At 40.9% G+C, this 24,418-nt stretch overlaps 1 protein-coding gene across 1 annotated transcript in view; it reads left to right on the top strand.

Moving 5' to 3' along the window:
- Positions 1 to 24,418, top strand: part of LOC115475156 (unconventional myosin-X-like) — a 272,052-nt gene that overhangs the window by 145,644 nt on the left and 101,990 nt on the right. The window contains exons 27-28 of the mRNA XM_030210897.1: positions 5,754 to 5,847; positions 22,281 to 22,336. Of these exons, the coding sequence (XP_030066757.1) occupies positions 5,754 to 5,847; positions 22,281 to 22,336 (150 nt within the window). The remainder of the gene's footprint in view (positions 1 to 5,753; positions 5,848 to 22,280; positions 22,337 to 24,418) is intronic.

Below are 24,418 nucleotides of genomic sequence, written 5' to 3'. Positions count from 1 at the left end.
TAGCATAGTATGTTACGGTGTCAGTCACGTACACATGGAAACAGCACAATAGGCCATTAATTTATCAGAAATATGATCAGTACAATAAAAGTGAAGGAGAAATTATATATTACCTGATACGTTTTTTTTCCTTTAAGCCTACTAGACCGGTCCAGAATATGTGGGTTAAGTCCACCAACCAGCAGATGGAGACAGAGAACAATTGTTAAGAACTCTGCTCTATAAGGGTATCATACAGCCTTATCTCCTCAGTATTGTAACTGACAAAACAATGATGTTCATGTTCACACTTCTATTCCATTACCTTTGACTAACAAGGCACTTTTCTACTTTTCTGATACACAGTTCTACAACTAGGTTAAGAGCTACCTCAGAAACCAATCAGATAGATTTTAAAAGTATTGCAAAGCAGAAGCACCTTGAACTGGGAAATAAGAATTAGGACAATATTTGAGAAATTGAAGCACATCCATTAATATTCTCCTAAGATGGGTCCCTGGGCTGGTCTAGTAGTTCTAAAGGTAAGAAAACTCAGGTAATACATAAGTTGGATTTTTGCAGAGTGTTGCTGAAGTACCTGGCAGTAATTTATTAGGTCAGGAGATCAGACTGGCTTTTCATTTTTTTTCAAGGGCCACAAAAATGAGAAGTTGCATCTAAAGCATTGACTGCATGCTTGATCAAGGCAGCCATTGAGCCTGCCTACATTTTAGTGAGTGAAGTAGTCCTGGTCAGACTGTGGACCCATTCAACTGGAGCTGAAGGCATTTCTGGGTGGAGGCCTGGCTGTTTTCCTAGAGGACATGTGTCTCTTCATTCCTTTGTGAAGCATAAATTGGATTTGTGGGCCTGAGGCAATAGTGCCTTTGGCAGGACAGTTGCCAAGAAGCCTTGTCTTCCTCTTACCTGAATATATGAGCTGTGATGCAACTCATTGGTCTGGACTGGTTTAGCTGGATGATAAGGAAGGTGAAATTTATACTTACCTGTTAATTTCCTTTCTTTGAGTCCCACTACATCAGTCCATTATCCTGCCCCTGAAGACCATGGGTTGGAGACTACCCAGTGACTGTACTGTGCTCTCTCAGTGCTCTCATTAACTTGACAGAATTATTTGTTGAGTTTTGAAATCTGGAGAGGTTTCAGATGACACCCAAGAGGTTTTACTATTTCTTTTTATGGACATTGTAAATTTATACTGACTAGCTCCAAGCTGCACCTGTTCTCATACTTGTGATATCACTGGAAACCGCCTGTGTTTCTCTACTATTATCTTCTTGTTGGGGGATTTAACCCACTGGTGTGAACTGGTCTAGCAGGACTCAAGGAAAAGAAATTAACAGGTAAGAATAAATTTAACCAATTCTCAATGGCCCCAAGACACTTAGGGGATAAGAACATAAGAATAGCCATACTGGGTCAGACCAATGGTCCATCTAGCCCAATATCCTACTTCCAGCATTGGCCAATCCAGGTCACAAGTACCTGGCAGAAATCCAATTAGTAGCAGCATTCCATGTTACCAATCCGAGGGTGAGCAGTGGCTTTCCCATGTCCATCTCAATAACAGACTATGGACTTTTCCTCCAGGAACTTGTTAAAACCTTTTTTAAACCCAGATACGCTAACTGCTGTTACCACATCCTCTGGCAGCGAGTTCCATAACTTAACTATTCTTTGAGTGAAAAAATATTTCCTCCTATTTGTTTTAAAAGTATTTCCATGTAATTTCATTGAATGTCCCCTGGTCTTTATACTTTTTGAATGAGTTAAAAACCAATTCACTTCTACCCATTCTACACCACTCAGGATTTTAAAGATCTCAATCATATCCCCCCTTAGCCTTCTCTTTTGCAAGCTGAAGAGTCCTAACATCTTTAGCCTTTCCTCAAATGGGAGGAGTTCCATCTGCTTTATCTTTTTGGTCGCTCTTCTTTGAACCTTTTCTAATTCCACTATATCTTTTTTGAGATATGGCAACCAGAATTGAACGCAATACTCAAGGTGAGGTTGCACCATGCAGCGATACAGAAACATTATAATATTCTTTGTCTTATTTTGCATTCCTTTCCTAATAATTCCTAGCATCCTGTTTGCATTTTTGGTCTCTGCCTCACACTGGGCAAAACATTTCAGCATATTGGAAAATCTTGGTTACCAAACTTATATATATGCTGATGACATTAAGATAATATTTCCAATTAGATCTGATCTAAAGGATTTACTGCTAGAAGTCACAAGATGTATGTCTTTTATTGGTACTTAGATGGGTAGGAATTTTCTGCAGCTTAGTATGGAAAAGACCAATTTTTTGCGGATTGGGAAAGATGTTGAGTTTAATGATGATTTTACATTTATAATGAACAATATAATATATAAAAATCAATTAAGATTCTGGGGGTTATCATCAATTGCAAGATGACCATGATGGAACAAATAAATCACTCGACAAAGAGTTGTTTTTGGGTAATGCAGAAATTGAGAAGAATTACAAAATACATTAATTCGCGAGCAGTTTCAGCTAGTAGTTCAGCCTTTAGTTTTGAGCAAACTAGACTATCGTAACGTAGTTTATTTGGGGGTGGCTAAGAATCTGTTATATTGATTGCAAACTATACAGAATACTGCCATCCATCTGATTTTTTTCATTAAACGTTTCTTGGCATATTACTCCATTTTATGTAATGACTCGTTGGCTTCCAGTTGAGGGCCAGATTATGTTCAAATTAGGTAGCCTACTTTTTAAAATATTGTATACCAGGCTATATGGTGACATTAATATGTAGGCCAGTATATGGGAGAATGCACCTTATACAACATTCTAGCATTCTAATATCTCCCAGTCCTTCGTTGTTGGAAATTATTCCAGACAATTTTTATGTATCAAGCAGCAGTTTTTTGGTCACAATCACAAATGGGATTAAAGCCTTATCTAGTTTTGTTAGTTTTAAGAAGATGCTTAAAACCAACCTTTTTAAGAAATATGTTGTGAAATCTGTGGTGTCTGTTGGTGGTGACCATTGGTCATTGTATATTGAGGACCAGAATTTGGTTGCGCCGATCTTTCCTCATGATTTATATGTGTGTGTTTGTTGCGTTGGGTTGATTTTTTTTTGTTTCTTCCAGTAGAGGGTCATGTTCAGTTTGAAGTGGTCAGACCAGGGAGTTTCTGTCCATTTCTGGTTCTGTATTTTGTAGTCCTGGTTTGTTGAGTATCTGTACGCTATCAGATCTAGAGTGTGTCCTTTGGTGTGTGTTGTAGATAGTTCTGATCTTTGGAAGTCCCAGAGGTGTAGGAATTCTATGCAGTCCTTGGTGCTTTTGGAATTCTGATTCTCTAAGTATAGGTTAATGTCTCCTATTATCAAGATGTTGGGGTTAGCTAGACTGGAGTTTGAGATGAAGTCCATGATGCTGGTTTGGGCCATTGTCCAGTTTCCTGGAGGTCTTTAGAATAGGATGCATGTCAGTTGGTTGTGTAGGGTTTTGTTTCCTATTTTGATTGAGGCGATTTCTAGTTGTGGTGTGATGGATTCTGTAATGGTTTCGACTGTGAAGAAAGATCTATAGATGAGTGCAATGCCTCCTCCTTTTTTTTTCCTTTTCTGCTCCAATGTATTATTTTGTATCCTGGGGGACATAGGTCTAGTATTATGGGGTCTTCTTTGTCGTGTATCCAGGTTTTGTTTAGGAAGAGTAGTCCTAGGTCTTCTTCTAGTATCCAGTCTTTGATTGTTTTGGTTTTGTTTACCACTGACCTGGAGTTAATATATCCTACTGGTATTGGCAAATAGTTGTCCTCTTTGTCATTTCTTTGGCAATTTTCATCAATTCATGGTTGTTGGGATTTCAAGATTGGTTTGTGCCTTTCCGTGTTGGTTTTTTGGTTGGTTGGTTTTGATGTTTGTCTTGTTGACTGGTTATTTGGGTGCTACTGTTCATTTGTGAGTGTGGAATTTGTCTTGTGGGAGTTTGGTGTTGATAGAATGGTGATATGGGGTACAAATGTTTGGGGTTATGTTGTAGTCATCTGTCGTGAGGGTTTTTGTGGTGATTAGTAGTGTTAGTGAGAGTGTGCTTATTAGGGTTTATGTGATATGCATTTTGGGATTGTTCATTTTGGGAGGGAGTTTGAGGGGTCATGGGTCATGCCTCGTCTTGTTTCCGGTTGCTTAAGTTATGGTCTTTTCCTATTGTGTCATAACAAAGGGGTCTGGGAATAGGGCAATACTAAATGAAAATTTAGAGAAGCAAACTGAGAGAAATAAGGAAAATAAAGGAAGAGTAGTCGGCTATGGTCAGTCGCGCGGTCTTATTGTCGGTAGTTCCGAGGCAAAGTGCTGGCTGTAAAGTTAGGGGGATCTGCTTTTGGAGTGTTATGGAATTTGTCATGCAACTATGCTTCTTTGTGCTTTGTGAATGTTTCTTCTGAGGCTTCTTGCTACAGACTTCAGTACATCCTGTTCACTGTAGCCAGAGGCTTGATAATGATTATCTCTACAAACCAGTTTTAGCTGACCTTATAAGAATAATGGTTGGTAAAACATGAGGTAATGACCAAGCACATGAGCAGAGCCCTGTGTATGTGCAGGATTCCTCATTGGGTAATTTATGAGGTGGTGCTCTGTGATGGACGGTGTATATAAGTGACTGCAGATCTAGGGAATGCTGGAATATATCCTGGTAGGTAGGTCATATTCCCCGGGGAATACTTTTTTATTTATACTGTCCTCTTCAGTGCACAGACCGTATAAGTCTGGCCAGCCCTATCCCCGCCTCCCAACCACCAGCTCTGGCACAGACCCAATAAGTCTGCCCAGCACTATCCCCGCCTCCCAACTACCAGTCTCGCCTCCCACCACCAGCTCTGGCACAGACTGTATAAGTCTGCCCAGCACTATCCTCGCCTCCCAACTACCAGTCCTGCCTCCCACCACCAGCTCTGGCACAGACCGTATAAGTCTGCCCAGCACTATCCCTGCCTCCCACCACCGGCTCTGGCACAGACCGTATAAGTGATTATTTTCTGAAATATCTTCTCAGTTTGTTGTTACCTAGAGTCCTGATCCTACAGTTTAACATATACTGCTTATGAAAAATTCACTGTCTGTTTCATACTGCCAGTCAAAAACAAATTGGTGTTTTGAAGCAAAATCCAAACATCTTTTAAGGTAACCTCCTGAAGCTCATTATCCTCAAGGGGTTACTCCAGTGCTACTTCTGTTGGCAAAACAATTGGGTGTGGTAAAGGAACCAGACCAGAGGAATTATGGGATAATATGGGCTTGACTTTTCCATCTTACCACCAGGTGCTCTAATCACCATATAATCCTAAACTATCTCCAGAGTATTCGTAAAATATTCCTGAATGCACGGCCATACCGTGGAGAGACTTGATTTTAAGTAGAAACAATAACATCACACTGATGCAGGGCTTCTCGATGTGGTGTTCAACAGGCTCCCCTCAATCACCAGAAGTTTTGCAGAGCCCAGACAGCAGGTAACAAGGCTTCTGTTAATAGGTAATGAATTGAATAAACAACAGCAGTATATGAAGGGCTGGAATATTTCCTCTAGAAGTAAAAGCATGAATTTAAAAATACTTGTCATTTCTGAATCAAATGGGTCAAAATTGACTTGGTATCTTACTCACACCTGGGACTCTCTCATCAGTTGTTTTCTTGGTTTCAAGTCAAATCCTGTCTTTCGCAAGTGTGTGTTTCTAAAATGTTCTTCTCTTTCTTGCTCCACAGCGATTGGTTTAATGTCCTGAGTCGCGTTCACAGTGCTACAACTCAAGAGCTGCAAGACATGCGAGATGAGCAGGCCAACCCAAAGAATGCTGTGGTGAGTTATCTATAGGAAAGCTTCCGTCTGGTACTTCTCTGGGGTAGCTGTTGAGTGTCTTCCAAGCAGCAAAGATGTGCTTGAGAAAGTCATGCTCTTGGGTGAAGAAGAAGGTTTATACCTGAGGTGGAATGAAAGTATCCTGGGACCGAGCTTATGGACAAAGAGAGAAATATTGCTATACATAACTACCAGGCATATGCAGTACCAGCTGTTGAAAGTGCGTAAACTAACGTGTTATCCATGAAAATGGCTTTATAAAATTACCCTCATATGGTCAGCGTCCAAGTCACTAATCATGTCAAAGAGCATTTTTATTATATAGTGAGATAGGTACCCCGGCTGATGGAAGGAGCTGCCTCTTCCAGAGATATCAAAAGAAAACGTGTGGTGTAGGGTATGGCAGCATGGAGCTGTCATAAAACACACCAGAGAACAGTGTAAGGTCAAAAAAGAAAACTTTATTTCTACATACAAGAGAAACAAGCCTGTTTCCTCACAGGTTCAATATCATGGAAGTCTCTCAAACACAATCGCATTTTCATTAGTCTGTCTCTGGCATGGCTATTCTCTTCCATATACAATACAATCATAGTTCAACAACCAAGGGATTCTCTCTTATGAGCACTCAACCCTGGAATTCCTTCAAGCATAAGCTTCAGACTATTTCTCAGTCAGCATCCAAGGTCTATAGCCTCAGTGAGATCACCTTGTCAGGATCCTTGCCCAGGAGACCTCTGTGCTCAGGGCCTCTCTCACTCTACACTGACTCGCGGCATTTAACACCATCCTGGCCTGAGCACTGCCCCTCTGACATAGCCTCTCAGATGGTCATTTAGCACCACCTGCTGTAAGGAGGCCTAACTGCACCACCAGTGTGGTCTTGGTGATACCTGTCACTAAACCACTCACTCCGGCACATATAGTAATAAGGCGCACTGGATGTAAAACATTATCAGCCATGAACTGGAGTATCAGGAATGGGCAACCATTCCAACGGAGGCATTATTGAGTTGCCTCTGCAAAAGCAAAGGGCAGCATGTCAACGATCTAGACAGTGTGGGAGCAGTGTCTTAATTTGAAGGGATTTCATTACTTTTGTATTATGTATGCAGTATTCTTTGCATTCCGGGATGATCATTAAAGGTAAAATAGAATGAAAGGACAAATAACAGAATTACTACAGATAAACAGGGTCCTTGAAAGATATAATAAAGATTGCACCCTGTTTTTCTCTGGTAATACTATGCTTTGTCCTCTGGTTTTCTTCCTCAAATGGAATAAAAACATATTGAACCAATGTCTCACACAGTAAGCATACCAGGGTGCACATGCAAGCCTTCCAAACCATAATACAAGCAAAGACCAGAGCCTATAACCAGAAGACTCTGCATGATCAGTAAGCTGTACTGGTGGATGCAGGTTAATGCATGGAAAAGGACATCAGTGGGATGTATTGGCATTTTCCAACTGACATTGGCCAGCATTTCGCTCTGCTGCTTCAGGATATTGCCATCTGGGACGCCATAAAAACAAAACAGAGATTCAATCTCTCTAGATTCTCTTTATTGAAAACTCTCAAAGATGTTACATGCTTCTTTATAGCACACTCATGCGACTTATACAAGGCTATCGCAAAACTGCCAACATGGCTCCCTTCTTTATTATGTGACATCAGATGCTCAGTTCCCAACTAGCCAATCGAAACACTTCTTTTGAAAAAAACTTTATTTAGGAAAAAATTACACCATTCAATCCGGTCTTTAAACCAGCAAGTTCTAACATCTTCAGTCGAAAAATCCACTTCTGTTCTTGCTGTAACAACTTTGAGAGTTTTCAGTAAAGAGAACCTAGAGTGATTAAATCTCTGTTTTGTATTTTTGTAGTCCAAGATGGCAGTATCCTGAAGCAGCAGAGCAAAATGCTGGTCATTGTCAGTTGTCGTTGTGGAACCTAAGACTACAGAGTGAAAGACAAAGATGGCTCTTTGAAAGATTATGAACAGAACTCAATAAGATAAGTAGAAAGTACTATGGATTTTGAAAAGTGAATTGGAATGTTTAATGAATATTGACTGAACATTAAAGATGGTCGTCTTGGAAGGTTTTTTTATGGCAATAATGAAAGTTTCAGCTCTAAAGGGATTGTATTGTGTGGAGAGCATTTGAGGATTTTTCCTTCCATTCTTTGGCCATCTCCTGGAAAGATTGGTACTTTGGATGTATTTTGAGAGAATTATATGTAGTTTGATGCTGTTTTAATATTATACCTTTAAAAGAGCCAATTTATCATGCACTTACTATTTTAGACAAGAATTTTGTTTTAGAATCCTTATTGAGAGTTTTTAGGGATCCTATTGGATTCCCCTCTTTCTATGAGGGTATAAATTAAACAGCTAATTAGAAGAGTCTTTATTAAATTAAAGCAGCTTCAACATACAAAGTAGTTTGATGAAGATCACTTTCAATTGGTGGTTCAGGCACTTGTAGTATCATAACTAGATTACTGCAATTCACTATGGTGCTCATTTTCAAAACACACACTTACAAAGTCACGTGAGTAACCTATGTAACTTTGTAAATCTAGGTGCTTTGAAAATAAGCCTCTCCCCCTGATATTCAAAACCATTTGACCAGCCAAAATGGCACCTGGCTGATTAAATGGTACATAGTCAGTGTGAGACCCTGAGCGAGAGCGGCGAGGGGCCAGTGGAATAATGCAGCTGGACAACAGGTATGAATGAAAAATAAGTATTTATTTAAGGGAATTCTCGGCCTGTTCCTTTCACAGGGCCAAGATATACGGTAGGGAAACTTCTGCAGTTCAGTGTTCAGTCTTAACGGCCTCTAGCAGCAGGCCAAGCACAGTTTGCGACTGTTGGGGTTGCCATGCCCCAAACACAGCCGACAAGTCCATGGCTCTCCACTGGGGTTCAGGTCTGGCTCTGGCCAGACCTCAAAGCAAAACCTTGTGCAGCTCAGTCTGATAAATTAAATGGCTTACCTCAGCCAGGTCACAGCAGTGAGATTTATTCAGTCAGGACATACGCTGGGGCTTCTCCTTTTCCTCCCTTGCCTCTGCCTGGCCCTTCCCTTTAAAATTCCCAGTTTCAACTCCACCCCACTTGGCTCACTTCCTCCCATGCTGGAACCTGTGCTGTGAAGGTGGCCCTGGTTAGTTATAGAGGGATCTTTCTTAAGGAAGAGGGGCAGTTTTCTATAAACCCCATCACGGTCAGCTATCCGGTGAGATTTAGTGGGAGATAGCTGGCTATCTTCTGCTGAATATCGCTGGTTAGTGGCTAGCAGCTAGCCAGTTATATCGCGTGATATAACCAGCTATTTGCCGATTTTTATTTATTTATTTATTGCATTTGTATCCCATGTTTTCCCACCTCTTTGCAGGCTCAATGTGGCTTACAATACATCATGGATAGTGGAAGTAAGAAGAGAATAGATATTTGGTATTACAGAAGGATTTTGGGTTGCATGGTAATAGAATACATGGTAGAATATAACAAAAGGCATTATAAACATTTCTGGATATATATGGGGAGTTTCACATGTGTTGATCTCTGTGGTATATCTTGTAAAAGAGATGGGTCTTCAGTTGTTTTGGAAGTTGGTCAGTTCATAGATCGCTTTTAGGTTGCATGGCAGCGTGTTCCAGAATTGCGTGCTCATATAGGAAAAGGTTACTACTACTACTACTATTTAGCATTTCTATAGCGCTACAAAGCGTACGCAGTGCTGCACAAACATAGAAGAAAGACAGTCCCTACTCAAAGAGCTTACAATCTAGTAGACAAAAAAATAAAGCAAACAAATCCATTAATGTGTAGAGGAAAGAGGAGAGGAGGGTAGGTGGAGGTGAGTGGATACAAGTGGTTACGAGTCAAAAGCAATGTTAAAGAGGTGGGCTTTCAATCTAGATTTAAAGATGGTCAAGGATAGGGCAAGACGTAGGGGCTCAGGAAGTCTATTCCAGGCATAGGGAGCAGCAAGACAGAAGGAGCGAAGTCTGGAGTTGGCAGTAGCGGAGAAGGGAACAGATAAGAAGAATTTATCCAGGGAACGGAGTGCATGGGAAGGGGTGTAGGGAAGGATGAGTGTGGAGAGATACTGGGGAGCAGCAGAGTGAGTACATTTATAGGTTAGTAGAAGAAGTTTGAACAGGATGCGAAAACGGATAGGGAGCCAGTGAAGCGACTTGAGGAGAGGGGTAGTATGAGTAAAGCGACCCTGGCGGAAGACGAGACGGGCAGCAGAGTTTTGAATCGACTGGAGAGGGGAGAGGTGACTAAGTGGGAGGCCAGCAAGAAGCAGATTGCAGTAGTCCAAACGAGAGGTGACAAGGGTGTGGATGAGGGTTTTGGTAGAGTGCTCGGAAAGAAAGGGGCGGATTTTACGGATGTTGTAAAGAAAGAAATGACAGGTCTTGGCGATCTGCTGGATATGAGCAGAGAAGGAAAGAGAAGAGTCAAAGATAACCCCAAGGTTTCGAGCTGAGGAGACAGGGATAATGAGAGAGCCATCAACAGAAATAGAAAATGGGGGGAGCGGGGAGGTGGGTTTGGGGGGGAAAATGAGAAGCTCGGTTTTGGTCATATTTAATTTCAGGTGGCATTGAGACATCCAGACAGCAATGTCAGACGAGCACACTGAAACTTTGGTTTGGATGCAAGGTGAGTGAAGAGAAGACTAGACGATTTAATATAAAAAGTTTATTTACAATTGTACTGCATACCGTTTATGAGGTATGCAGGAAGCATGTTCAGACAAAGCAGTCAGAGAATGCTTAAAGGCACAGATCTCTCATTGGTCTTATATAGCTTTCTTTGGCATCTGACTATACAACATCCCTGTGCAAGTCTCTGAATACCACAAACTGTTAATCATGTGCAGAACATCTGCTTTCTATTACCCCCCCTAACTTTTAGCCCACAGACTTTTTGGAGCCTGCCTTTGGCTAATGTTTAATGTCCGTCAAATTTCTCATGCCTCAGGAGGGTTAGTGTTAAAACAGCTTGTTGTAATCATGGAGCCTTCCACTCCGCATTTTTCATACTTTTATTCAACAAATCTTTCATACTTTTGTTCAACAAATCCTCCCTTTTGAGGCCTGGTATTCCAGGACTCAAACATCTGTTTTAGCTCCAGTCTGTATCCTTACCTCCCTTCTAAATTTCCTCCCCCCTTTGTTTGTGGCATTCAGTTTCTGCACGCTTTTTCAATATTTTTGGCTGACATATTAAAGTTCTATTTATTCTGAATTTCAGTTATCATTGTTATTTTAAAAACATCCTGGCACATCTTTGCAAACATGCTAATACATGTTGCATTAAACAGATTTAATTGTACTAGGGTACAAAATTTATATCTCTTGAGGTATATAATTTATAGGACAGTGAGCTTCATCAAAGGGAAGTACACTGTCATTCATTCTTACTTTTCATTAGCTGATGTGGCATTAACAATTACACAAATTAAAAGCATAACATTCATTGAATCAGTTGTTACAACATTCTGCGTGTAAGTGCACTTTATCGGGAGAATGTGTTCAGTTGTCATACTATTAATCAGACACCAACATGATGTCTGTGGGTACTTGTCCATAAGCAAGGCTTGCTTATAAATAGTCTCATTTGTCCAATGAAGGTTTTCATCATCTCTTACACAGGTATTATTGGGATAACAGACATGATTTTATCATTGTAGTCCCATATATCATAGTTGGCAAGGACAAGGATGATGTCAGTCAGTGGGCACATATGATACAATCAGTCAAATTCAACATCTTGGCCGCTGTAACAAGTTTATTATCATATGTGTTCATTGTCCATTAACAAACAACAACATCCCAATACCATCATGTTTCGGGACATGTTTGTTTATTCTTTGTCCATTTCAATATTATTAGTTCGTCGAATATCTGATAAGTGTATCCAAGAAGTATGACCTTCCAGACAGGCAGCGGTCTGAGTAAGAGCCGTGATAGCAAAAGGCCCTACATACACAGGATCCTTCCATGTTTTATGTGTAAAGTTCTTTCATAGCACTAGGTCACCTACTTTAAAAGCACAAACATCATTAGTAGTTCCTGCCTGTGATACTACATTTGTTCGGATCATATCACTTGTCAGGTTTAACATAGGTTGTAGCTTTTGCCAGTACTGAGCTGTGCTATCAGTACTTGCTGTCTGCATCGGGAAGAAATGACGTCCTGTCTGAATTTGGAATGGGGTCAATTTAGTACGCCCATTAGGTTGGGCCCTTATAACCATCAAAGCTAATGGTAACAAATCAAGCCAGGTATATGGTTTACCTGCTGTTTCCTTGTTTAAAGCCTTCAGTAATACTCTCAATTTAGTTTTTAAAATACCATTGTAGCGTTCCACCAAACCATTGGAGGTGGGGCGATACACTGATACCTTTCTGTGTGTTAAACCCATAATCGTTTCCATTTCTTTCAAAACACTGTTATTAAAATGTGTCCCGTTATCAGAAATTATTCTAGATGGACACCCATGTCTTGGCATAATATGAGTTACCAGGCATTGTACCACTTCATGTGCTGTCTCCCTTTTACATGGAAATGCTTCTACCCACCTTGAGAAAGCATCCACCCAAACTAACAAATACCTTTTTCCCTGCACTGGAACAATCATATCAGTGAAATCCATATACCATTCTTTTGCTGGGCCTTCTGGTATTGGAAGTGTCCCAGGTGATATTTTAGGACCTCGTTTAGGTATGTTAATATTGCATACCATGCAATTCTGCACAACCTGTTGAACCAAGTTATCAATTTTCAAAGTCCAAAATCTTTGTTCAAACTGTTGCTTCATTGTTTCCTTATTCCAATGCATGGTTGCATGCCACTCAGCCAATACCTTAATCGCCTGGCTCATTGGCATACAAGGTAATCCTTCTTCTGCATTAAACCATTCACTTCCCAATTTCGTACATCCTCTCTTCAACCATTTTTCACTTTCCTGTCCCTCTGGCTGCCACATTTCAATCTTATCTACATTCGTAAGTGGCCCTTCCTGTGTCTGTCTAGTATTATACAAAATCTTTTCACTTTGCTTAACCACCTCCGTTGCTGCTGCATCAGCCATTGCATTACCTAGTGCCTCAAAGGTTGGCTTTTCAGTGTGGGCCGGGGTCCACACAACTGCAGTTTTTCTACCTTCACGTTCCCTTCTTGCCAAAATTTCAAACAGCAATTTCCAATATGTGTAATGTTGTAAATTTTTACCTGCACTGGTTATCATTCCCCTACGCTGCCATTTTAATATATGATACTGTAGTGAACTTGCAATGTAACCACTATCAGTATATATAGTGACATTTTGAGTCATATCAGTGTGTTGTAAGGCCGTAATAACGGCTAAAAGTTCAGCATGCTGTGCAGTCTGGTCAGGAGGGGTTTTATATTGTACTTGCATTATCTTTCTTAGATTCTCATCTACCTGCACGCAGGCAAAGCCTGCAACAGTCCTTTCACAAGCTCCATCTGTAAACCATATTAATCCATCAGATAAGGGTTCAAAAGTAAGACAGTGAAATGTAGGAATTTCTATAGTATCAATCTCACCCTCTAGATCGACAGGAAAAAGCAGATCTATCTTATTTCTCTGTTCTTTAGTTAATGGTATTATTCTTATATCTTGTCCTAAAAGTACTGCTTGATATTTTCCAAATCTAGTGGCTGTCAATGCTGTTTGGCTAGGGCTCAACAGTGTTTTAATCGTGTGGTTGGTATGTATTACAATAGGAACAAAAGGCATTTGTGCTCTCCATTTACCTACTGCAGCCACTATAGCTGTCAGTAACTTTGGTATTTCTTTCATTCCCTTTTCCACATGATTAAAAGAGCCTGACAAAAAAGCTACTGGTGCATTTACTTCATTGTTTTGATTAATCATAGCTGCCCAACTATTTCCCATATCTTTTACCCACAGATGCACAGGTGATTGGATATCTATTACTGCTAACGGTCCTGGAGATAATAAATCCCTCACAATCTTAGCCAATACCATCTTATCCTGTTCTTCCAATACAATTAGTGTATTCTTTGGTGTAGCTGCGGGCAGTTTCAAATGTTTATACAGTCTCATTACTTTTTGTGTATAATTTGGTATCCATTGTCTGCAGTAATTTAACATTCCCAAAACAGCACGTAACTGGGTAACTGTTTGCGGTACCGGAGTTTCATTTAAAATAGATATAACTTCCGGTATAATTACCTTATGTTCTGCTGAAACATTTTGTCCTAAAAAGGTGACAGTAGACTGAGCTATAACACATTTTTCCCTGTTACATTTATATCCTAACTCTCCTAATAACAAAAATAATTTTGTAGTCCAATCTAGGCATTCTGCTTCAGTCTCAGCAGACAGTAGAATATCATCTACATAGACAAACAATGACACCGTGTCAGGCAATTGACTCCTGAAATCCTTTAAATCCATCATTAGTTGTTTTGAGAATACCGATGGACTATCAGTAAAGCCTTGAGGCATCCTAGTCCACCTGTATGCCTCACTCTGTACTATAAATGACGTCAAATCCCTAGACTCTGGATGAAGAGGTATTGAAAAGAATGCATTAGACAAGTCAATAACAGTGTTATATGCATATATATTCTGAGTGTGCAAAAGTGTAGCAGGATTTGCACAAATCGGAAATTGATTTTTTGTAACCTCATTTAGCTCTCTTAAATCATGTACTATCCTTACATTGTTTTCCCCTTTTGGGACTGGAAACAATGGGGTATTATACGGGGATACTGAAGGTTCAATAATACCACATTTCAATAATTTATCAATGTGCTCCAGGGTTTTGGATACTAATTTAGGTCGTATGGGGTAAGGGTCTTGCTTCGGCCCCTTTGCCCCTTCTATTAATTCTATCTTATGGGGTTTTGCATTTACGGCTAGTCCATATGGTGAATCACTTGTACTCCAAATATGTTGTGGTAATTCTTCCATAACCCTTACTTTATTTTCATTATTCAACTGTTGGACCATAGTGAGCAAACTTGGTATTTCTTTATTTCCAAAATCTAAACACAGTCCTAATTGAGACAATAAGTCTCTACCACACAAATTTACTGGGCAATCAGGTGCCACTAAAAAGGGTACCACAGCCTCCCTTGAACCGTGCGGTTGGCATTCCAAGCGCACCAGAGTGGGTTCTGTTAGCCTTTTTCTTTGTTCTATCCCCGTAAATCCCACTGTTGTTCTATACTGATTTGAAAGCTTAACTCCCAGTGGTTTTGCACACAACACAGAGGTACTCGCCCCTGTATCTATCAAAAATCTCACAGGAGTTCCATATTTTCCAATTGTCAATGTAATAAAGGGTTCCCTTGTGTCTAATCTGAAAATCATTCCCTCTTCCTGACACGGGTTTGCTTCCAGTCAATAGCATTGGTCTGGAATATTCTGCCAAGTTGGAAAAGCATTTACAGTACCCTGTCTCTGTACTGCAGCCCCTGGTCCCTGTGATTGCGTCGCTGGCTGCTGTATTGCAGTCTGCGGGGCACTCACAGGCATCCCTATTACTTGTGGCATTAATCCTTGCTGCGTCTGCATTTGTACTTGGGGCATTCCTGCATTCTGATAACATTCTGAAGCATAGTAACCATATTGCTGACAAATCATATTGTTCAGATGTTATTAAAGATTTTAAATCACCTCTTCTATTAAACCTACACACAGAACTAGCTAGTGACTAATTCAAACCAGATGATCTCTTAACACTGCAGGAATCTCACTTAAAAAAGAGTCAAACAAAGTTAAATTGCAAAGACATTCCACATAGAGAACTAGAAACAGAATAACACATATTTTAAAATAAACAGAGATCAGAATTCCCTATAAGACAAAGAACTTATTTAAATCTAATCTAAAACAATCTTTTAAAAGGAACAAAAAAAATTTCAGTTCTTCCTGAAGCCAAGCCAGACACCCGAGAAATCAAAAACAGATGTCATTCCTCAACCTTCAGGCTGAACAAAAGGTTGCTTTTCCCGCTCTTGCTGTATTTTTTCAAACGATCCATACTGAGACCAGCTCAAAAAAGAATCTTTTGCATCATACCATTTCTCATGTATTTTTTCAATCTGTTTTTTTTCTAATGGGAATAATTCTATGACATGCTGCAAAGGGGAGCATTTTTTTGAACTATCTAAATCTAAATACATAGCATATACAGGAGGCTTTTCTTTCTTATCTGCCCCTTTCCCTTCCATTTTATTCTGACTATTACAATTTTTCCTATAGAGCCACAACCTACAAAAATATACTACTGCACTTAAACAAAGAAAATATACAAAACAGAAAACTATAAAACTAAACAAATATACCACTAATAAGTCCACAATGTAATGTAAGCTTACCCACGCATCTTCTTATTTTTCTTTAGCAAGCTCAGGAGTCCTCACCTATATGTCCTTTCAGTAGGCTGATCAATCCCACATCCGTGGTACACAGTAATTAGGCGTAAACAACGCTTGCTCTCTCAAAATCCTGTAAAAAAACTTCATTAACAACAAACACTTAATTTGTTATTCGTCTCGCCTTCTCTTTTCCGTTTGCGGCCTACTCCTGGCTGGCTCGCCACTTTGAAGAGAAGACTAGACGATTTAATATAAAAAGTTTATTTACAATTGTACTGCATACCGTTTATGAGGTATGCAGGAAGCATGTTCAGACAAAGCAGTCAGAGAATGCTTAAAGGCACAGATCTCTCATTGGTCTTATATAGCTTTCTTTGGCATCTGACTATACAACATCCCTGTGCAAGTCTCTGAATACCACAAACTGTTAATCATGTGCAGAACATCTGCTTTCTATTACCCCCCCTAACTTTTAGCCCACAGACTTTTTGGAGCCTGCCTTTGGCTAATGTTTAATGTCCGTCAAATTTCTCATGCCTCAGGAGGGTTAGTGTTAAAACAGCTTGTTGTAATCATGGAGCCTTCCACTCCGCATTTTTCATACTTTTATTCAACAAATCTTTCATACTTTTGTTCAACATGAGATATCAGGGGTAGAAAGGTAGATTTGAGAGTCATCAGCATTGAGATGGTAGGAAAAGCCATGGGATGAGATTAATGAACCAAGGGAAGAAGTGTAGATAGAAAAGAGGAGGGGACCAAGAACAGAACCCTGAGGTACGCCGACAGACAGAGGGATTGAAGTAGAAGAGGATCCACCAGAGTGAACACTAAAGGTGCGGAGGGAGAGATAGGAAGAGAACCAGGAAAGGACAGAGCCCTGGAATCCAAGTGAGGACAGGGTATCGAGAAGTATGCTGTGATCGACAGTGTCAAAAGCAGCGGAATGATCAAGAAGAAAGAGGATGGAATATTGACCTCTGGATTTAGCCAGTAATAGGTCATTGGAGACTTTAGTAAGCACAGTTTCGGTTGAGTGGAGAGGGCGAAAACCAGATTGTAGTGGGTCAAGAATAGCATGTGAGGAGAGAAAATCAAGGCAGCGGCGGTGAACAGCACGCTCAAGTAATTTGGAGAGAAAGGGAAGGAGGGAGATGGGTCGGTAATTAGAGGGACAAGTAGGGTCAAGTGAAGGCTTCTTAAGGAGAGGTGTGACCACAGCATGTTTAAAGGCAGCAGGGACGGTCGCAGTGGAAAGTGAGAGGCTGAGAATGTGACAGATAAAAGGAATAAGAGCAGGAGAGAGGACATTAAGAAGGTGGGTGGGAATGGGATCAGAGGAACAGGTGGTACATTTTGAGGAAGAAAGGAGAAGTGTAGTTTCCTCAATAGTAACTTCAGGAAAGGAGGAAAGGGAATGAGGGGACGGAGAGAGAGGGGAACGGTCTAGTGGAGGGAGAGGTGGCGAGGTAGAGAATGCAAGGTTTATCTTTTGAAACTTGTCATGAAAGAGTTCAGCAAGGGTCTGAGGAGATAATGAAGGGGGAGTTGGGGGAGGGGGCACCTTGAGGAGAGAGTTCAATGTGGTGAAGAGAAGTCGAGGGTTAGAGCCAAGAGAGTTAGTCAGTTGGATATAATAATCCTGTTTGGCGCGTAAAAGAGCAGATTGGAAGGAGGTCAGCATGAACTTAAAGTGTAAGAAATCAGCAAGGGCCCGAGATTTCCGCCAGAGGCGTTCGGCGGAGCTAGTACAGGAACATAGGTAGCGGATATTAGAAGTCAGCCAAGGTTGGGGTTTTGTACGCCTTATAGGGTGGGTCATCAAAGGTGCAAGAGTGTCTAAGGCAGATGATAGAATATTGTTGTAATAAAAAACAGCCTCGTTGACAGACGTGGATGCGTGCATTAATTTGTATTTTAGACCTTTACAGTTGGGGAAATGGAGATTAAGGAATGTGCGAGATGATTTTTTAGCATTCCTGGGTGGTAGGTCTATCAGGTCTGACATGTAGGCTGGGGCATCACCATGGATGATTTTGTGAACTAAGGTACATACTTTAAACGTGATGCGTTCTTTGAGTGGGAGCCAGTGTAGCTTCTCTCGTAGGGGTTTTGCACTTTTGTATTTTGGTTTTCCGAATATGAGTCTGGCTGCCGTGTTCTGGGCTGTTTGGAGTTTTTTGAGTATATGCTCTTTGCAGCCTGCGTAGATTGAGTTGCAATAGTCTAGATGACTGAGTACTAATGACTGTACCAGATTACGGAAGACGGTGGATATGGTGACCATGTTTGGTTTCATGTATAGCTGGTATGTCTTTGGCTGGTTTGAACTTAACTGGCCAGTGGCAACTATCGGCTTGGCAGATTAAGTTCAAACTGGGCAAAAATAAGCTGGATATTCAATGCTGGTCACTGGAAATGACCTGGCATTAAATATCCAACATTAGCACCATCCGCGGGAGTCAGCCAGGCTAACTCCTGTGCTCTGAATATCAGTCCCTCTATCTATTATGCACTACCACATCAATGATCAGATGGTGACACCATCACTATGAAGCCTTCATTGGCTTCCTACTGAAGCCTGATGTCAGTTAAAGTCTACATGTTGGTTCATAGATGTATATTATTCCTCCCATTACATCTCTTTCCTCTAATTGCTCATTGCGCTCTACCCACAATTATATTTTTGCAATATCTGACGCTTTCAGAAGTAAAATTTAAATCAATTCATGTGGTTATGTTTACCCATCAAGCAGTAACATGTAGGAATTCTCTTCCTCTGAGAACCAACCCCCCCCCCCCCCCCTGTTTACTAAGCCATGCTAGTGGCTGCCGCACAGCAATGCCGACATAGCCCAGACAAAGTGAATGAGCTGTTTCGGCATTTGCGTGCAGCTTAGTAAACGGGGGGGGGGGGGGGGGGGATTTTATTTCAGTTTTAAGTTTTGCTTATTTCCGATCTGAGGAAGAAGGGCAACCTTTGAAAGCTAATCAAGAAATGTATTAAGTTATGTCCAATAAAAAAGGTATCATCTTATTTTCTTTTCCATGTTTTATTTTGTTTGATTTCTATTGATAACATTTCAGTTTTAGAAAGTTAGTAAAAGTTGGGAAAATTTTAAAGTAAAAGTTGTAAATTTCAGTCTCCAATTTTAATCTAGATATATCTAGGGCTCTTAATCCTCACAGAGCCAAATTGGTCAGTAGCAGAATATTTATTTATTTATTTATTTATTTGTGGCATTTATACCCCGCTCTTTCCCGCTCAATAGCAGGTTCAGTGCGGCTTACAAAGTATGGTACATAGTATCACAGAGATAATACACAGTATGGTATAAAGTATCATGGAGATAACACAGTTATAAAGAGTGGGAGAAAAGTATGCGATGTGGGGAAAGGATTGGAGTGTGGGTATTGTTTGTGGTGTGGGTTAGGTTCGAGACTTTGTAGGGTCGTTTGGGTAGGCTTGTTTGAATAGGTAAGTCTTCAGCAGCTTTCGGAAGGGTAGGTGTTCGCTGGTTTTTCGGATATGTCGAGGTATGGCGTTCCAGAGTTGGCTGCCTATAACAGAGAAGTTGGATGCGTAGTAGGTTTTGTATTTGAGGCCTTTACAGTTGAGAAGACGAAGATTGAGATATGTTCGAGAAGAGTTGGACCAGTTCCTGGCTGGAAGATCGATCAGGTTGGACATGTAGCTTGGAGATTTGCCATTGAGACTCTTGTGGATCATAGTGTTGGCTTTGAAGTTTATTTGTTCCTTGATAGGGAGCCAATGTAGCTTTTCTCGAAGTGGTGTTGCACTTTTGAAACGTGATTTGCCAAAAATGAGTCTTGCTGCTGTGTTTTGGGCAGTTTGGAGTTTTTTTCATGATTTGGGCTTTGCAACCGATGAAGATGCTGTTGTAGTAGTCAGCATGGGTAAGTACTGTGGATTGTACTAGATTGCGGAAAGTTTTCTGTGGGAGGAATGGTTTCACTCTTTTCAGTACCCACATCATGTTGAACATCTTCTTCATCGTGGCTTTTGCATGAGTGTCTAAAGTTAAGTGTTTGTCTAATGTTACTCCTAGGATTTTAGATTGTCGGATATTGGGATTGAAACATCTGGGGTGTTCAGGGTAGTTGGGAGCAGAGTAGAGTGTTGTGATGAAAGGATTAGACATTGAGTTTTTTCTTTGTTCATTTTCATCTTGAAAGCGTTGGCCTAGGATGTTGGATGTTCATGGCAGTGGTTTTTATCCTAGATTTCTGTGAGGTTGGATTGGGAGGGGATGAATACTGTGATGTCATCAGCGTAGATGAAGGGATTTAGGCCAGATTTAGGTAGGGATTTGGCCAGAGGAATCATCATGAGGTTGAAGAGGATCGGGGATAAGGGTGAGCCTTGGGGGACTCCACATTTTGATGGCCACGCAGGCGATATTGAAGATGTTGATTTGACCTGATAAGTTCTGGTGGTGATGAAACTTTTTGTCCATTTAATGATGTTTCTACTGATCCCTAGCTTATCCAGCAGTTTTGTGAGAATTTCATGGTCAACCATGTCAAATGCACTGGATAGGTCGAACTGCAGAAGAAGTATTTTGTTGCCAATTGAAATTTCTTGTTTGAACTTGGAAACCAGGGTGAGTAATACTGTTTCTGTGCTGTGTGCAGGTTGAAATCCCGATTGTGATTCATGTAGTATGGAGAACTTTTGTATGAATTCATTAAGTTGGGAGGTTACTCTATTTCCATCAGTTTGGTTAGAAGAGGGAAGGAGGCCACAGGTTGATAGTTGGTGATGTCATTCGCTGGTTCCTTGGGGTTTTTTGGTATTGGTGTGAGTAGAATATTGCCGTATTCGGCAGGGAAGGAGCCTTGTAGGAGTAGGAGATTTAAGTGGGTGGTGAGTTCAGTAATGAATCATTCTGGGGCCTTTCTCATAAGATTGTTTGGGCATGGATCCAGATGGCAGTGAGACTTTGAGAGTTTGGATAATGTTGAGGAGACTTCTTTAGTGTTGAGGGGGGCGAAATCTGTCCAGTAGCGATCTGCTGGGATCTCTTCAGTATCGGGGTCTAGTTCGTCAAGGAAAGTGTCAAGATTGGTATCATCGTGGGGAATTGTGTTACACAGGTTTGTGATTTTATCGTTGAAGTATTTGGCCATCTGGTCGGCTGATGGACAGTTTGAGGGTGAGGTTGTTACTGGATTCGTGTTAAGAAGATTCTTTATGATTTTATATTATTTTTTTATGTCTGTTCCAGTGGCTGTGATTTGTTTCGTGTAGTATGTTCTTTTGGCTCGTTTAATGTCATTCTTGTATTTCTTTTGTGTTTGTTTCCATGCATTTAGGGTGATAGTATCTTTTGATTTGCTCCAAGTTTTTTCAAGTTTTCTGGTTTCCTTCTTCAGTTTTTTTAATTCTTCATTGAACCATGGAGAGGATTTTTTCTTTGTGTGTAGTGTTTTGGAGTGTAGCGGAGCGATTTCATCTAGAATGAGTTTGCATCTATGGTCCCAATCTGCAAGGAATTGGTTTGAGTTTGGGTCTATCGACCAGTTGTTGTCGTAGATAAGTTGCCAGAAGGTTTCCTTTTCTACTCGTCCTCTGGTTTTAATTGTTGTGTGTTCTGGTGGTTTGGGTTGGTCTTTTTTCCGCCAGTGTATGGATACGGTTGCTTTGTGGTGGTCGGACCAGGGAGATGCAGCCCAGTGGATGTCTGATAGGAGGAAGTTTTGATCTGTAGAATGTTTGAGTGTGATGATGTCAAGTGAGTAGCCTTTGTTATGGGTTGGTTCTATTGGAGGAAGGTTGAAATCACAAAGTTGGAGGAAGTCTATACAATCCCGGGTGTGGGTAGAGGTGGAGTCTTCTAAATGGAGATTTAGATCCCCTAGTAGTAGTATATTGGAGTTGTTGACGCATGCGTTTGATACAAAGTCCATAAATGTGGTTTGGTTATTTATACAATATAAATATAAAATATATATATTTATACAATATAAATTGTAATCTTTCCTTTCTCTTTTCCTTTGATCAGGGAACTCTGGACATGGCTCTCATCGATTCTGTTTGTGCCTCGGACAGTCCTGACAGGTACAACCAAACTTTTGATTTTTCGGGGTAGATATTCAAAGGGGATTAAGTGGGCAAGAGATGCTCCTGCCTGTGCTTAAAATCCCAACAGTGGGTCAAGAAGGGCATTTACCCAGGAAGTGCCACTGAATATCCCTGACCACTGCACCATCGTCCGATTAGTGCTGAGGTGGACTTAGGGCAAATAGGCTCCTGCGATATTCAGTACTAATGATCCCAAACATATCCGGACAGGTAGGACTCCACAAAAAGCAATTATCTTCCCTCAGTCCATTATGTAGGTGCCACCACATCGATCATATCGATCAACACCTCCCTAACTCCTTAGTCTTTAACAATTTTTGAAAACAGTAGCAGATTTTATAATTCTGTGTTGAGGTCAGCTAAGAAGTCTTATTTTACTAAACAATCTGCAATGTCTAAGAACCCAAACAAGAAGTTGGTTAATATAGTTACTCAATTAACAAATAAACCAGCAATAGCATATCCATCCCTACCATCTGCTGATGCACTTCCTATCTTTTTTTCCCAGTAAGGTTCTTTCTCTTCAAGATTCGATTTCCACTTGTGGTTCATTATCCCCTACTCAGTTGTGTTCACCTTCTTCTTCATGTAATTCAGTTTCACTTTGGACTGCTAATAAATTTCCTTCACTCTTGGTGCCAGGCAAAATGATAGACTAATATAAAAAAACAAAATTACAGAGCATATTCAAAAGCATGGATTAATCAGAGAATGCCAGCTTGGATTTAGTGAAGGGAAATCTTGCCTCACCAATCTACTACATTTCTTTGAAGGGGTGAACAAACATGTGGATAAAGGGGAGCCGGTTGATATTGTGTATCTGGATTTTCAGAAGGCGTTTGACAAAGTACCTCATGAAAGACTCCAGAAGAAATTGGAGGGTCATGGGATAGGAGGTAGTGTTCTATTGTGGATTAAAAACTGGTTAAAAGATGGAAAACAGAGAGTAGGGTTAAATGGTCAGTATTCTCAATGGAGAACTCCCTGTTGACAACGCCCTCATCCTCCCCGTCTCTTCAGCCCGCAATCTCGGAGTCATCTTCGACTCCACCCTCTCCTTCTCTGCCCATATCCAGCAGACAGCTAAGACCTGTCGCTTCTTCCTCTATAATATTAGCAAAATTCGCCCATTCCTCTCTGAACAGACCACCCGAACCCTCGTCCACTCGCTCGTTACCTCTCGTCTTGACTATTGCAACCTTCTTCTCGCTGGCCTCCCGCTTAGCCATCTATCCCCCCTTCAATCTGTCCAAAATTCCACTGCACGTCTTATCTACCGCGTGAACCGATACTCTCATATCACCCCTCTCCTCAAGTCGCTGCACTGGCTCCCGATCCGCTACCGTATACAGTTCAAGCTTATCCTATTGACCTTCAAGTGCACTCAATCTGCAGCCCCCCTTTATCTCTCTACTCTCCTCTCCCCGTATGTTCCCACCCGTAACCTCCGCTCTCAGGACAAATCACTTCTATCTGTACCCTTCTCTACCACCGCTAACTCCAGACTCCGACCCTTCTGCCTCGCATCACCTTATGCCTGGAACAGACTTCCCGAGCCCATACGCCATGCGCCCTCCCTGCCCATCTTCAAGTCCTTACTCAAGGCCCATCTCTTCTCCCTTGCTTTTGGCACCTAACCACCTTCCCCATTCATGTTACCTACACTGACTACATAGTTTGTAACCTTTAGATGGGAAGCTGTCTACACTGACCACATAAGTTGTAAGTTACCTACACTGACTACATAGTTTGTAACCTTTAGATTGTAAGCTCTCTTGAGCAGGGACTGTCCTTCCCCTTGCTAAACTTGTACAGCGCTGCGTAACCCTGGCAGCGCTATAGAAATACTAAGTAGTAGTAGTAGTAGTAGTAGTAGTAGTAGAAGGGTAGTTAGTGGGGTTCCCCAGGGGTCTGTGCTGGGACCACTGCTTTTTAACATATTTGTAAATGAGTTCTCCGTGTGAAATGAGTCACCAGTTGAGACTTTGATTGGAGAGTGTTCCTTTACACATATATAAATAATGTACATTGAAATTTAGTGAGTCTATCAGTGGCCAA

The sequence above is a fragment of the Microcaecilia unicolor genome, chromosome 7 (genome assembly GCF_901765095.1).
Source record: "Microcaecilia unicolor chromosome 7, aMicUni1.1, whole genome shotgun sequence".
NCBI classification, from domain to species: Eukaryota; Metazoa; Chordata; class Amphibia; order Gymnophiona; family Siphonopidae; genus Microcaecilia; species Microcaecilia unicolor.
Note: the sequence above shows the minus strand (reverse complement) of the source record. Positions and strands in the feature narration are given on the sequence as shown.